This window comes from Ipomoea triloba, chromosome 11 (assembly GCF_003576645.1).
Source record: "Ipomoea triloba cultivar NCNSP0323 chromosome 11, ASM357664v1".
NCBI lineage: Eukaryota > Viridiplantae > Streptophyta > Magnoliopsida > Solanales > Convolvulaceae > Ipomoea > Ipomoea triloba.
Window position 1 is genome coordinate 1,847,735 of NC_044926.1, and position 16,534 is coordinate 1,864,268.

The 16,534-nt window shown below is 35.1% G+C and overlaps 2 protein-coding genes across 3 annotated transcripts; one reads left to right on the forward strand and one right to left on the reverse strand.

Moving 5' to 3' along the window:
* Window positions 1-159: 159 nt before the first annotated feature.
* LOC115995677 (ribose-phosphate pyrophosphokinase 4) lies at window positions 160-3,152 on the forward strand. Its single transcript, XM_031234779.1, has 7 exons — window positions 160-526; window positions 1,098-1,413; window positions 1,779-1,874; window positions 2,035-2,103; window positions 2,236-2,364; window positions 2,640-2,739; window positions 2,838-3,152. Exons 1-7 carry the CDS (start codon window positions 378-380, stop codon window positions 2,969-2,971), a joined length of 993 nt encoding a protein of 330 aa, XP_031090639.1. The 5' UTR covers window positions 160-377; the 3' UTR covers window positions 2,972-3,152.
* Window positions 3,153-3,670: 518 nt separating this feature from the next.
* On the reverse strand, window positions 3,671-9,047 carry LOC115996471 (protein MEI2-like 5). 2 transcript variants are annotated; one of them, XM_031235700.1, is made up of 13 exons: window positions 9,024-9,047; window positions 8,025-8,077; window positions 7,835-7,942; window positions 7,300-7,751; window positions 6,971-7,129; window positions 6,747-6,863; window positions 6,492-6,643; window positions 6,171-6,262; window positions 5,144-6,080; window positions 4,976-5,060; window positions 4,813-4,881; window positions 4,431-4,610; window positions 3,671-4,304 (listed from the first exon to the last, which is right to left on the reverse strand). In XM_031235700.1, the coding sequence occupies exons 2-13, from the start codon at window positions 8,065-8,067 to the stop codon at window positions 4,161-4,163; spliced, it is 2,538 nt and encodes an 845-aa protein (XP_031091560.1). In that variant the 5' UTR covers window positions 8,068-8,077; window positions 9,024-9,047; the 3' UTR covers window positions 3,671-4,160. The 2 variants fall into 2 exon arrangements, with proteins under 2 accessions (XP_031091560.1, XP_031091559.1); XM_031235699.1 differs by lacking the exon at window positions 9,024-9,047 and adding an exon at window positions 8,757-9,017.
* Window positions 9,048-16,534: the final 7,487 nt, after the last annotated feature.

The following is a 16,534-nucleotide window of genomic DNA, read 5'->3' on the forward strand; positions in this document are numbered from 1 at the left end:
AAACACTATCCATATTTATACCAGTATCTAATGGTGATTTTCCTTTATCACTCAAAAATAATTGTTACAAAAAGAATTATTGAAAATTTTCAATTTTGACATAAAATGGGCGTGAATACCATTAAGCACGGCAATGAACATGAGGGAATTTCGGGCGAGCGCAAGAAAAAAGGCCGAGCTGCATTGTGGGGATTGCGCCCAAAAAACGCATAAAGGCATCGTTTTGGACGGTTCGCAGCCACCCCTTTTTAGAATTCCTCCTTTTTCTTGGCGGCAAAAAGTGAGAAAGAAAGCAAAAACCCTCAAATAAAGTGAAATTCCACACTCACTTGCAACCCAAGAACACTGCGAGAGAAGAGAGCAGAGAGCTTGTGGAGATGGAAGACAAGGGTGTTGTTGCTGCAGAAGCTTTGGCGACGAGGCAGCAGAAGCAGGTTCTGCTCTTCTACTGTGTAGAGATGGAGGACGTGGCTCGCAAAATCGCTTCTGAGTCTCCTTTCATTCAGCTCCAATCCATTAACTGGAGGTACACCCTTGGTTCTCTTTCCCTTTTTTCCTTGTTTTTTTTTTTTTTGTTTGTTTCGATTCTTTCGTGTTAAAGCTTCAATCTTCTGGGATTGGTGTCAAATGTGTCTTCCTTGGAGAGATTCCACCTCTTTGTAGAATGGGGAGTTGATGGATCAAGAGATAAGGGTCAGTTCAGTTGGCTCCTGGGCTAAAGATTGTGGGGAAGAGAAAAGGGCAAAAGTATTGCTCATTGGTTCTCTGTGAATTAATGCAATCACAATAAGGAGCAAAAAATATTTATTTTAAAAAAGTTAAATTAAGGACACTTGAAGGTGCCATTTTTGACAAAAGTGTAGTTCAATGTCATAAGTAGGATTAAAAATTAGGTCTTTAGAGGTTGAGTGGAAGATTGATTTGGTGTTCTAGGGAAATATTAGGCCTTTAGAGGTTGAGTGCAAGATTGATTGGTATTCTAGGGAGATGATAATACTTGGCTGTAGAATAATGTTTTTGCCTTTCGGGTTCTCAAATTTAATACTCTGCATCTTATTTGGATATGTATTCATAAAGATTGATGTATGGTTTTTCAGGAGTTTTGATGATGGTTTTCCAAATCTATTTATAAACAATGCGCAAAACATCAGAGGCCAACACGTTGCCTTTCTTGCGTCATTCAGCTCACCTGCAGTGATCTTTGAACAGCTTTCTGTCATATTTGCACTGCCAAGGCTCTTTGTTGCCTCTTTTACGTTAGTGTTGCCGTTCTTTCCAACTGGTTCCTTTGAGAGAATGGAAGAGGAAGGGGATGTCGCAACTGCGTTTACCATGGCAAGAATATTATCCAATATTCCGATATCAAAAGGTGGTCCAACCAGTTTAGTTATCTATGACATCCATGCCTTGCAGGTTAGTTTTGCTATTTAAGCTACGTACTTATTCGATATTTGTTTGTATTCATGTATGCTACTTTATCTCCTATGATTGAGGGCTTTTCTTGATTCCATTGATTCTTTCACTTATGCCCATCTCTTCATGGTCTGATAGATATACAAATCAATCATATTGTATTTTTGGCAAATGCACATATAATAAATTTGGAATTTCGTTCACTTTTACTAGTAAAAAGTTTCAAATTTATCCAATATGCACTATATCTTGTATGTTTGAGGCTGCTATATCTTTTATAAGCCCAAAGCTATGACGTTTCTTCACCTCATTAACGGTTCTCATGTGCTTCTCTGACCTACTCTCTGTTGTCTCTTTTTCTGCAGGAAAGGTTTTATTTCGGGGACCAAGTCTTGCCTTTGTTTGAGACTGGAATTCCCTTGTTGAAGCAACGGATTCTGCAGCTTCCAGAATCTGATAAGGTGGGTGTTTCAAGCTCTCACGTTATTTTTTGTTGTTTGTCTAATATTGATGATTGGATTCGCATCGGTGAAACTTGTACAGAAAGGATTAGTAACAAACGTTTTCCTTTATGCAACGCATTGGTATTGCTTTTACATCTTAGTAGTTTTTGTTTTGCAGATAGTTGTTGCGTTTCCCGATGATGGAGCTTGGAAGCGGTTTTACAAGCAATTCAGCAACTACCCTGCTGTTAGTCTTATATTCAGAACTCTTTTTTCTTTTTTCTTCTTTTCCTTTTTCTTTTTACTTCAATGAATCGAAGGTATAGTTCTTTCAACTTTTTAGCACCATCTTGAATGTTTGGTATTTGAAAAATCTTAGGTTATCTGCACAAAAGTTCGGGAAGGTGATAAGAGAATAGTCAGGCTAAAAGAAGGCAGCCCCGATGGTTGTCATGTGATCATTGTTGATGACTTGGTGCAGTCGGGAGGTACCCTAATTGAGTGCCAGGTATTCCTCTTGTTAATGTAGTCGTGTCAAAGTTTGAATCACACAGAACGGTTTTGGTAGTTTGGCTTTTGTTGTGCATGGAGTCGAACAAAATCTCGTAGGCATTGGTAACAGCTTAGTTTTAAAGCACTAAATGATGTAGGGATATGCTATTCGGTAGAAGATACTATCCTAGGTTACAACTTTTAGCGGGGTGGATGATATGGATGTGGTATCATATGATAAATAATATTGTCTCGTATTGCTGCTCTTACTCGGCTCTTTGGCCCTTCCAGAAAGTTTTGGCAGCCCACGGGGCGGCTAAGGTGAGCGCTTATGTCACCCACGGTGTTTTCCCTAAGCGGTCATGGGAGCGCTTCCTGCACAAGGATGGAGGTAACCGTCTAACCGTCCATACTTTTCAGTTTTCTAACATCGGTTTCAGCTTCCCCCTCGGTCCTCTAGTTTTACTGATTGCAACTGTTGTGATTCAGGACGGTCAGAGAAAGCGTTTTCCCACTTTTGGATCACGGATTCGTGTCCCCATACTGTAAAAGCCATTGCAAATAAAGCTCCCTTTGAAGTGTTGAGTCTAGCAGGATCCATAGCTGAGACTCTTCAAATATGAATTGTGACCCTCTGGTCTATGCCATAATTTACAATTGGAGTTTAGTTCAGGAACAATGAAAAACTTCAAAATGTTTTAGTGCTTGTGCTGCAACAACTCACTTCTGAAATGCTAAATTGATCCTTTATCTCTTGCTTTTCTGTGTGTCATTTCATAAATATATGCACATTTTACTTGTCTACTTGTATTGGAATTTCTGACGTGTGATCAATTGACACCGATATTTTTTGTATTAAGTATAACCAAGCCAACATTCGCTCTCCCGCGCTCGACCAAGGGTCAAGTAGGGGGCGACGCGATGCGTGACGCCCAGGTAGATGTGCCTAACGGCTTCGGGCGCGAGATTTTTGTTCTCGTTGATCTCATCTTTAAGACACCTGCGTTATCTTTTAACAGATGTGACACCCCAACCAAACTCCCTGCCAAAAGTACTTGGCCGGTTGGTCGGTAAACTTTTATTGGGTGATATTGCACACTATCGTTCCCCAACATCGACACTGTCGTCCAAGCCGCACAAGGTGCACGAAATGCCCATTGAAATTTCTAACGTGTGATCAATTGACACTGATATTTTCCGTATCAAGAGTATAACCAGAGATAGGAGTAACCTCCAACTGAATTGGTCAAAGAGTTAAGTTTAACTCTCAAAGAACCAGATGTAATCTGAACATATAACTCATATTTACCTAGAGGCTTATAAATCAGAACATTCAAGAACTCATTTTATTTATTCATTTGATTTGAAACAAACAAAAAGTTGGATAAAAAAAACCCTCTACATTCATGTCATAAATACAATCAGTTTCCTTGAGAACATGATACAATAATTGATGTAGGGTCTGTTTGTCTGCAATTTATACACTTGAGGTAACAGCCCTGTTCCACCCTTCTCTAAACATTGATTTATACAATAAGTAAAACACACCACAAACCAGTTCTGATGACCCCAAAGCTTGAGCACAAAGGACAGTAGAGATTGCACAAAACGCTCGCCCGAAGAAACCACAGTCAGTTATCGAATTTGCTCTACAAAACGTAAAACGCTCCCTGCTTCTTAATCGTTTGTACAAAGCGCCATGGAGTGTCCTTTGTACAAAAACTAGACACCGAGCACAAAGCCAATCAAGGTACTCCCCCGCTGTTCCACTAGTAAGTTTAGTATGTACGTTTTTGGAATACATATTAACAGTTAGAACCCACCGCCATTGTTTTCAAGCGTGAATGTAGGCTTCTCTTCAAGACTATTGCCCTTGGGACTATCAAGGGAATCTCCCGAGTACGACCCATCAAGATGGCGGATAAAAATATTTAGGTTGCTGGACAGCAACGGTTCCTGATAAACCCAAGAACGACCCAAAGTCAATAATCGGTAAAGGTAAAGAAGGCGATTCATTAGAAAGGGTAGAGTGGATTCACAAATGTGTAGATTATGTGTAGATTCATAAACAATTATCGTTACCTCTTCAGCTGGCTCTTGGCCCTCGGACTGGAACAGAATCGGGCGACACCATTTGTCTTCGTTCATTAAGCTCGAGTTCTGAAAGTGAGCAACTAAAGCCGCTTTTCCCTGGATTCTCGCATAAGCCAATGAGGCAACTTTTTCGCTATTAAACTTTTCCCACTTTTTCCCATTGAATATCTGCACAAATGTTTCGAGTTGAAGCAATTATTGTACCCATAAGAGATGTTTAAAAGGGACACCATTATGTTAAGCAATTCCCGACAAAGAGAGCACAACCTCGCAGTAACTAATTCATTGAAACAGTCGCACTCTCAAGAAGCAAAATTTTCAGTTTTTTCGCATTATTAACACTCGTTATAGTTAGGAAAAGAAGATTAACCTCGTAGAAAGAGATAATACTTTGAGGAGAAACCATGTTGATGAAAGCATAGCCAACATTACACTTGTTCTGGGGACATGGGCAACATAATTAGTAACTGTATTTAAGTCAAAATTTCCCGGAAGTATAAATACGGAAAATCGGAAATAATAGTTATGCTTACCTTGAAATCAATAGGCAAGTAGAGGAAATCATATGAATTTTTATGGGTCTCATCAATTGCTGTGAGTAGCATCTTTGAAGTATATCTTTTAGGAAGAAAAATAAAATGTTAATAATAAACACTATTATGCGATTCTAAGTTCCAAGACGGAAATAGAGATACTCTTACTTGTTTGGGATGTTTTTAATCATCAAAGTAGTCCTGGGATCTTCCCCGTTCATGATCTTCTCCAAATCAAGCTGATACTGTTTTTTGTTATCCATCTGGTTCGCACTGTCAATTCTACGACTTCGACCACGATCAATCAAACCCTCGCCGTTACTCGACCCAATTCCCCCATAAGAACCGCTTCCAAAAAATATTGGAACGTTTCTTGACAACGGCATCATTCTAGCACTAGGAGAACCGCTTTCAGTAAAACTACCGGCAAAAGCAACGCCCATATTCATTGCCCCCGGGGAACCCATACTCATCACATGGCTTCCGTTATTATGGCTAGAGCTTGCACTGCTAAAGGAAACGGGGCTTATATATGATGTTTCGGGTGACTCGGGGAAAAACCCAAAATGCCTTTCCAAGGGAATTCCAGACGGAGCAGATCCCACGTGATGGTGTGACCCAAGGAATGGGCCCTGTCTATGGGAATAAGGATAGCCTTGTCCTTGTGCATTGGATACAAATGGTTTCCCGATTGACGATGTCGGCCAGCCAGAAGATCCGTTACGCTCCGAGTGAATAGGCGGACTTCCCCAAAGAAACTGAGGACCAGAAAGCGTTCCAATTCCAGATGGCTTCGAGTCGCCAAGAGAGACGGATCCCGAGCTCGAACTTAGTTTATTCTCATTCAGCGAATAAGAATGATGATAAGCTACTCCTTGGGTCGATCTAGTATTATTACTAGTTACCTGATTTACATGGCTAACCCGTCCAGGCTCTTTACCAATAGGTGTAATCTTCACAGGGTTCGAGAGGTGGGAGGGAAGGATCGAGGCAAGCCCCGACATATGATTGCCATTTACAGGGCTAAGATTTCTCAAACCAGGAGATTGACTGAAATTATGCAACGGATTCGGCTCGACCGGACTGCCAAAATTTGGCCAGCTGCCTGTTAGATATTGCCATCACGTCAGCTTATATACCACACTAGCCATAATTACGAGCAGAGCACAAACTATCAAGAATGAAAAGTAAATACCTGGCGGAGAATTGGCAATCGGTGAACCAACCGAATTCCTAAATGTTCGAACATCATCATGTTCCAGCTCTAGGGTCAATTGTTGCATCAAGCTATTAAATACAATAAAACAAAACGGGGGTAAATCAGAGGTCAAGCATATGGCTCCAAAATGCGGTTTGCATTGATGTAATCTTGACTAGTAACGGATTTCAATTTTCAACATGCTCATAAAAATAATTACACGACGGTCCATATCCCAGAAAGTATGGCTAGATTCAAACAAAATCACGCAATCCATAACCAAATGCAAGTGGACTAAAAATTGATATAACTGCATACTTTCGACGGGCTCCACCGGGCCTACTAGGTTCAAGCTTTATCCGCTTCCCAGCAATGTCACTCCTATTTAAAGCTTTAAGAGCTGCCTCAGCAGCTCTAACGTCATAGAACTCAATGAATTTATGGTGTCGCTTATGTGGTGTCTCCCTTATCTGCATTTTTCAACAAGAATGTCCACAACACATATTTTAAGATAAAAAGAGTTCGTATAGACCGATAACATCAGCAAAATATAGCAAAAGTAGAGATACAAACCTCTTTGACTTCCCCATAAGTCCCAAATATTTGACGAAGGTCTTCATTAGATACTGAAGGATCCAAATTGAACACAACAAGAGTTCCTTGGTTAATGTCTTTCTCCGATGGATTTTCCTGGATGTGGCAACCAAAAACATTAATCAGAAGTTGATATCGCAAACTGCCAAGTGTCAACCATATTTATTTTTTAATTTTTTTTTAAAAGCCCTCTTAGTCCACACCTTTGGGATTGAAAAATGAATGTCAAGTTTTCTTCGCCTTAAAGGCTTATTTTGCAGAGCACGCATAGCAGTTCGAGCAGCTCGGATATCATAGTAAGATATCATCACAAATCCTCGGTGCTTGCAAGCAGTATATAAGGTTCTGATATCGCCATATTGCTTCAAGGGAAAACCAATAATTCAATAACTATTCAATGAATCAGGATGAGAAGTGCCTGATGCTAATATAAGAACAGCCAATCATTTTCAATACTGTAATAAGCGGGGAGCATTTTAGCGAGGGTAGGTCGAGTTAGAGACAAGAAAACAACTGGCAGACGTAAATGTACCTCGAATAGAGATCTTAATTCGCTGTCTTCTACATTGCTGTTAATATTTCTAACAAACAATGTCCTCGAAGGGTGCTCTCCGTACGGATGTTCCCCAGCAACTGTTCCTACACCGTTTGAATAGCCATAAGGTGCGATACTGCTTCCAGGAGACATACTTAACTTGGCAAAGCCGTTAAGTAGATTTTCTTGGGACTCGGATTCCATTTCAAATCCTCCCCCGCCAAAGAGATCGTCTTCTAACTCCTCCAGCTGGGTAGGCAGCTCGTTCAAATCAAAATCATCCATTATGCCCGCTAATAGTTCGTCCTCATCCCCGGGAAGAAAGTTCCCAGGTGGACTCGTTTCATCTTCCAACGGGAATTTACCTCCATCTTCTAGATGAAATTGACTTAAGCTAGGCGAGCTATCATCAATTGATTGACCACACTGCTCTGTCTTGTTCGAGATTACTGCAGGTAATCAAATTAAACCCTAAGAAATAATCCAAAACGAACGACAATATACCAAATGGAAACATAAAGCTTGTACAAACATTTTTCATGAGGAAGAACGGGCAATGAGCTCGAGAACAAGCTTGCATCAGTCGAGGCATGGTGTGCCGCAATTCCAAGGGGGATAGACCATGCATTTCTCACTTTCCCTGAAATGTTTGTTAATGTAACTTTACACAACAAGATCAAACAAAATGCAGATATGCCCACGCTTAGGCTAAAAAACCATACCTAGAGAGTCATCAAAAACAGGATTCTTCGAAGGCGACTCCATTTCTCACTTCCTAAACAAAAACACATATCCAGACTATAAAAAGATTGTAACTTTAACAAAATATACACATCCAATTGGAAATTAAGAACAAGCAGTAAGATAAAAGAGCAGCAGACAGCAGTCAATTAAAGTGCAATAACACCACCGACAACAAACATAAATGAGGTCTTCAGACTTCAGAGACATAACAGATTGGGACAATCATAAAATCATCATTATAACTCAAATCAGCAACTACAAACTGTTTATACTGAGATTAAGAAACTATGGGTAGCAGAAAGTTAATTAAAAAAAAATCAAGCTTTTCTAGTTTTCTATCAAACCCATCATCAGCAAGAATAATTCAATATAAACAAATAAAAAATTTTAAAAAATAAAAATTCTGTCCATAAAAATTCAGTGTCATCTATTGTATCAAATTGATCAATTCCTGTAGCACTTAACAAAGAGATAAACATGTTTGACTTCACCAACCATTTGCAAAACCAACCAGAATTTTACAATAAAAAAAGTCCAAACCCAAACCCAATACCAGAAGATTTCAGCCAAAATTACAAAACCCAAATCCTATATTCAGCAAATCCAAATTGGGTATAGCCATAACTCATAACTCCAACCCCCACTGAAAATTTGGAGAAAAATAACCCAAAAAAACCTGGAAAAAAGAGAAAAAGATATACAGGAAGTACCTCATAGACACACACACACACACACAAACAAACAAGTCTGGACACTTTATTGCAGAATCAACAAGTCCCAAAGCTCAATATAATAAGAGGGGGAGATGAAAGGAGAAACGAAGACCAAAAACAGTTCCGTAGAAGCAGAGAAATTGTTTTCTTATACTCTTTCACTTCTCTCCCGCCGGAAAACAAGTGCAGAAAGCAGAGAGAGAGAGAGAGGCGAGTAGAGAGAGAAAGCTGGCTTTAGATAGTAAGAAAAGAGACGAAACCCACAATTGAAGAAGTCCCAACACATCATACATACAAAGGTTAAGGCGCACAGGCAGAAGAGGAAGTGGAGTATGATTGGAGGAAAAGGACTAAATCGAGTATCTGTATCTGCAATAATCTCTGTATATATATATATATAATTAATACAAACAACATTTATTTATATATATATAATATAACACAGATAATGCCGTAAAACATGTACACTACTTTATGGAATCCCAATAAATAAAAAGGAAATTTGTTTAATGTTAACCATAAATTTTTTTAAAAAAAATCTTCTAAAAAGAGGGTAACATTTTTATACACAAAATTCTTAATAAATAAGAATTAAATGCGGTGTCGGATAGTTGACTTGGTAATTGCAAGGTGTTAAGTTTGATTTTTTTCGTGGAACTGTCTATTAATTTTCTTAGTTTGAGTCGGTCAATTATAAGAAATTTAAATTGTTTACTTCCTAGAGCATACATTTAATTTGAGTAACGGCTGTGAACTTTTTCGTAAAATAAAAAATATTTAAATGTGGATAAGACCTTATTCACATGGATTATAGGGATTCTTTGGTATTGAGGAATCTATTGTTAAATTAGGAAAATTCTTTCACAAATTCAATGCTTTCATTTTACCTCAATTGTTGACCTTCTTAAAGGTAGATATAGACTTTAATTTCTTTATAAAAAGGTGTAGCATTACAAATTAGATTTCTAAATTATTTTAAATTAGTACTAACAAAAACATATTTTGATTATTTCAATTAAATCATTATAGACAAAGATATAAATAAAATATCAAAGTGATCAACTTTTACTACATACGAGATGTGTCATGTGTATTTAGGCATCTTTCTTGAACTCAAAATGTTGTGCTTCCTTCCAAATTTTTTGTACAATTAATTAGGAAATCATTTGACTAAAAGATAAAAACCAAATATTTCCTAATTTATATTAATTTTATTGTAAACCACCAGCACAATATATTTCCTATTTCCTAAATATGGAATGTTCATTAAAATTTTATACACACACATATATATGGACATGGGAAGGATCATAATGAGAACACATATTCTATGTAAAAAGTGCAGATTAATTTCATTCTTCCATTTAAGTTGATTAAAGGCTGAAAATAAAGAAAAAATATTGTGTCACTTCTATGACGATACATTGAAAAACACTTAATAATCCATTCGCAAATAACTGATAATGCACTTAAAATCCATAATAGTTACTTATATAAGTGCAATATTAGTTATATGTAAATACACTATCAAACATTTTTAAGTGTACCATTGTAATCACGAAAGTTTAACTTCTTTTCTCATTTTTTTTCTTTGTTTTCCAACCCTTTATCAATCCGAATTGATATATGAGACATGTATTCTCAGTTCAACATTTCAACCTCCCCCCACACACGCACACATAGGTCAAGTTCTTGTACGGATAGTGATTTCCGTGCGGTTGTGCAGTCACTCACCATTAAATACACATAAATGCACCAAAAAGTGTTCTGAAATGCACTCTTAAGTGTGCATTTCTTTTAGTGTATGGTGCGTTTTATGGTGCATTAGTACATTTCATTATAGTGCATTTTTCAAACACTATATAATGCATTTATGCATATCTGATGATGAATTCATACCGAACGCACGGAAAGCACGGGTAAAATTTGAACTAGTATCTATCTATATAATAAGCAGATATAATATTGTAAATATGCATGTGTAACATTTAGAATTTAATGCGCATGTGCAGACAAAATATAAATAAAAAATTGTTGTAGTATTTGAATTTGGCTGGAAACCTGGAATGGATGGAAGAGTTGAAGATAAGAACGAAAAGTTGTCAAGTTATTTGGGGCTTCAATTTATCACCAAATTACAGATAGATGTTGCCGCAATTTTGGGATGTAACCATTATTGTTGCAATATTTTTTGTTTTTTTTTTTCTTTCCAACAACATTAAAATCGTGTTATGTAAATAATATAATATGTAAAATTTAATTACTCCGTATTAAGTATTGTTATGCGTTTAAAATCTGGTCCAAATATAATCTATTAGATTTTTTGATATAAGTACAATAAATGGATATCGTCAAATACCTTGTACTCAAAAGGCACATATGTGGCTCTCCTTGAGGGAATGTCACAAGATCGAACTCAGTGGAGTGGTATTGACTCTTTGGACGGTTGCAAATGGAGAAAGTATAAGACATATACTACTTTATAATAGAGTCAATAGTACTAAAAAGAATAAATATCGTTACGATTTTGAAGTGATATTTAATAATACATATATATAATTGAGTTTACTTAATAGTTATTAACGAAGCTCCATTATTCATGGAAAAGATCAAGAAAGGGGTCCAAAGAGATATATCTACATGTGTAGTGGTTCTAAAGAATGAAGGTCCCCCACTTTCCTTATTTTCCTTGTAGAGACTAGAGAGTCTAAAGGGGCAAGATAGGAAAGATCATTGTCTTGGACTAATTTTCTTGGATTAATGTGTTAAAAGTATCTATTCAATGAAATTAAGAGTGTGTTGTTAAACATGTTATTCGTGAGATTAAAAATTGCATAAATTGATTGAATATAACTCCTACAACAATTCAATCTGAATTATAAATTCCAAACAACGTAACACCGAATGGCCAAATGGTATTGGACCCATATTGATGGTTGATATTGTTAGTGTCGCTTTACCATAATTTTTGTAGTACTAGATTTGATCATTATTTCTTATAATATAAACTAAAAATCACTTGTTTTGCCTGTATAACAAAATTTAAGGGGACCTGCATGGACAACTCAATTGGTCACATGAGTGAAGTTTGGGAAGAAAGACTAAGAATCGAGTCTCATCAGCCTCTGTGTTCAGTTGAGTTAAATTTAAAGGGGGTAAAACACGATAACTATTGCCTTAGAGTAATAAATTATTTGAACCTCCGAATTGATTAATTTTGATGGGTCTGAGGGTATTATCCAACAAAAACGTTATTATTAATTTTTTTTATGGTAGGAGAAATTTTATGGGTGAAGGGTTGGTGGAAAGACCAAAGGAGAGAATAACAACAGACATCATAGGAGTAGAGAAAAGCTGTTTTTTTTTTTTTCTTTTGCATATTTATTTATTTATTTATTTATTGTAATAAGATATAAATAAAGTTGGGAGAGAAAAGTAGCAATTGATATTTGATAATTGATTGGTTGAAATTAAAACCTTTTGGCCTTTATTATTTTTTTTCCAAACACAGCAGTTTTGATGGAGGAGAGTGTCCTCATTTTTATTCCATTCTCCTTTGACCCTCCATCTGGAATTTCACTCGTATTTCTTTCTTTCTTTTATCTAAAAAAACTTGGATTGATAGAATCTCAATCAATCACCAATAAATGACAAAACTCTTGGTAGGACATAACCTCTTTTGAGGATATTGTTTTTGTGTTTATCAATTTTATAATGAAATCATACTATAAAATAGTTCCACTAAAAACTTATTTTAACACAATAATAATAGTATTTACACCTGAACGTTACCTATAAGTGTATAATTTAATTATCAATTTAAACTTTTAGGTAAAACAAAATATATTTTTTGATTTACTATAAGAGTCATACTCATACTATGATTCATGTGTTGTTAGGAGTACATCAAAAAGTAAATCAATGTTAAACACAAACACATATCAAAGGTCAGAAGTTTGAAGCCTCATGTCACCCATAATATTGAATTGTTGAATTTACTGCATGATAGGGACTCGTATGCTTATATCTGAATATCATTTGTGCCATTCGTGAGTTGATTAGAAAGGACATGGTATTATTGCAGTCCGTGACATATTCATTGAGAGACAAATTTTCCTGCATACGGGATGCCTGAAAACACATATATATGACAGAGGAATATTTTGGGTTGTGAGTTATAGAGAATTCGCCAGATGGAATCAAAGCGTTCTTAGCCGCCACTAATAGTGTGGGCGTGGGCCGCGTGGCTACTAGCTAGATTATGCTTTGTTTAATTTATTTGCTTTTGTTCTTTTCTTTAATTTTATACTATAGGATAAAAAAATACTAAATTTTCTACAATTCTATCTATGAATGTTTAAAATGTATCAATTATTTACTTCAACATAAATTTTATCTAATTTTACGTTATTCATGCTCGTAATTAAATACTAGTGACTCTGTTACAATATAGTATCGGTTCATAACGACTTTCTCAACCTATTGAAGCACAAAGAATCCATACCGCCTTTACTGGGACTTAAACCCATGGACTCTCATCTAGGAGAGCCACTTCAATTCGTAATTAAACCCATGGCCTCTCATCTAGGAGAGCCACTTCAATTAGTTGCATCACAACTCACATTTTTCTCACACTATGCATTGAATCAAGGCATTGTACGTTATTATAAACCACAAGTATTTTTACTAATGCAGGTAAGAAAGCAACATTTTTTAAGTGGTGCGTACAACATAGATAATGATTGTTAACAAAAAAACATAGGAAGCAAATGTGTTACCTCAAATTTCCATCGTTTTCTGCTGTTTTTTAGGAAAGGAAGTTTAACATTAATTAGCAGCTAAAATAGGTGTAGGTATGCTGGTTAATTGTTGAAGGACCACACAAGTAACATTGACACATAAGTCACATTGATGACCAAATAGTTGGTTGCATCTTATTGATCCATGTTGGTTAATTATATTATGCTGAGTTTTAGTTTCAGATCGAGGTGTTAATTTTAAACACGATTTAATTAGACTAAATAGTCATGTTAAATAAATATAAATGTAATATTAATAACCGACTAAGGGCCTTTCAGTATATTGTGTATACAAATTGTAGAAGATTGCATGTCTATTTGGATGTTACTTTCTATTCATACAATTTGGTAAACTTGTCGTCTAGTTACAACCAATAATGGGGAAGGAGTGTATGGTATGCTATGGTTAATATGATCGAATGCATACTATGTCACCATTTACGCCTAGGTTTTTTCTGTTTTGGCCGCTAATTTGAAGTGCGTAACTTGTTACAATTAATACGTGTACTATACCATCACTGTCTCTGCCCCTACACCCAAATTCTCACTATGTTGGCTGATAATTACTTGACATGTGCCCAATTCAAGACAATATATTTTGTCTTCACGTATATTTGAATTGAATTTTTTACTGAACTGCCTACTCTACTTACATACAACATATCATATTAAAAAACCCGTCAAATTAAACTCAAGTATTACAAAAAAATACCCTTTCTAGCCATAACCCAAAAGATCAAAGCACTACCTCAGCCGGTCAGACCATATCATCAAAAAAGGAAACCTTATTTCCTCAACAACAACATCAAAAACAATTCTTAAAAAGAGTAGGTAAGAGCTCTGTGTATCTGAGCTCCTATGTACTCAAGTACATTATCTATTATTTCTCCAAAAATACGAAATAAAAATAATAAAAGTCAGAATTAGGTCATAACAATATTGATGGACCACCTATCCAAGTAGACAAATGGATGATATCATTTTCAGACTTTAGAATGAAAAGAACTGATAATTAAGCTTTGACTTGACGTGTCTTACTCGCATTGCTAATATATCAATTCCTCTTTCTTTAAGAGATAGAATATCATTTTTTTCAGATACCAAATATCTTTTAATTTAGTTCTCTTTGCCTTTCATTTGCCTGCCCTTCTCAGTTTCGTCTTCCATAAAAATTATTATTATTAAAAAAAAAAAGAAACTAATAATTAGTAGGAGAAAGATCATAAGACGAGTTAGCCGAAAAGTTGAATAGAATTAAAGGATGTGTTTTAATGTTTTTTTTTTTTTTGAAAATCTGTGTTTTAATGTTTAATCACCTTGAACCTAATAATGTAGGAGAAAGATCATTTTAATGTTTTAATTTTCTTTTTATATGAAAAAGAAACGTTAGGCACAAATTTGGGCTAATCATCCGGGAAAGGTTTCTTTTTAAAATATGTTTAGTGCTACAATACATGGCAAATTATTCGGTGGACCCGAGTTCATTTTGTAAGGTGGACCCATACTAAATGTTCACAATTTACTTTTTAAAAATTCACAATTTATATACTACGAACACACAATGTTAATCTATATGTAATTGAGGTTGTCCTCAACCCTGCCAATCTCCCCCTTTCTAATTTATGTGGCAAGAGAGAGTTTTTTTTATTTATTATTATTTAATGCCATGTGTGTTGCAATAGGAGAGAAAAATTGCTAAATTAGCCAGAGGAGAGAGAATGAAAAAGTGGGAAAAAAGCATGGTAAATATGATTTGTGTACTTTTTTATCTTTTTTATTTCCTATTATATTATTTAGTTATTATATTTATAATATAATATGAAAATATCAAATAATGAAGAATTTACAAATTTGATGATGTGGAAGTGAGACCCATTTTAAAAAATGAGAGAAATTTTTGGGTTAAGGATAGCCTGATTATCTTGTTTTGTATTCACATTTCTTTCTATAATTGTTATGTGTTTTAACTTAGAAGCACAATTTATATTTTCGATGTTTACAATTTCAATACTAAAAATACACAATTTATACACCGCTTAGAACTGCAGTTCACAATATAACAACTCACAATACATCTTACCAACTACAAAACAAAGATTCTATCTGGGCTTCATGAAAATTCATGGCTTCAAATCCACTTCAAGCCCATTCATAGCCACATAATCTTTAAATTTTCATTATTTTGAGAAATATCCAAGAAAATAAACTCTATATATATATATATATATACACACATACACATGTTATAATTTACTTATTTTTCAAATATGATTTAGGTACATAATTTGTATTCATAGGTATCGAATTTCACAACACAAAACATATAAATTATAACATAAGACATAATTATTAGTTTGTTCAAGGTACAAAATTCATACTCTTAATTAAGTACAAAATTTCATAACACTAACACAAGATACAAAAACACACAACATAATTGTTAATCATTTTAATATAAATTTTTAATTTAGAAAGAGCCTTGGGTGACACCAATCACATTTGTAAAAGGATTAACGATGAAATTTAAATTAAAAATTAATTGTAGCAAATAAATGAAAGTCAAGGATGTAATGCGGCCAAATTATAAGAGTATAACTAAATATAACAATACCGCAATAGCTTATGAATAAAAATGATTTTTGTTTTCAAATATACATGGGAATGAAAAAAATAATAAAAGTAAAAGAAAAACATATTAAACAAAATCCATAAACGTAGAATGAGTTGGACAAGTCACACATACAAAACATAACGGTTTGACTCTACATTATATTACAACCTAACTTAACAAAAAAGTAACAAATTACACAAAAATTCATAAAATGGATGGCCCCAATCACTTTTATAAAAAGTAACGGTTTGACTCCACATTTTAATACAACCTAACCTAACAAAAAAGTACGTAGTAATAAATTACACAAAATTACATAAACCTAAAAGTGGTAGCACCAATCACAATATCATTTACTTCATTTT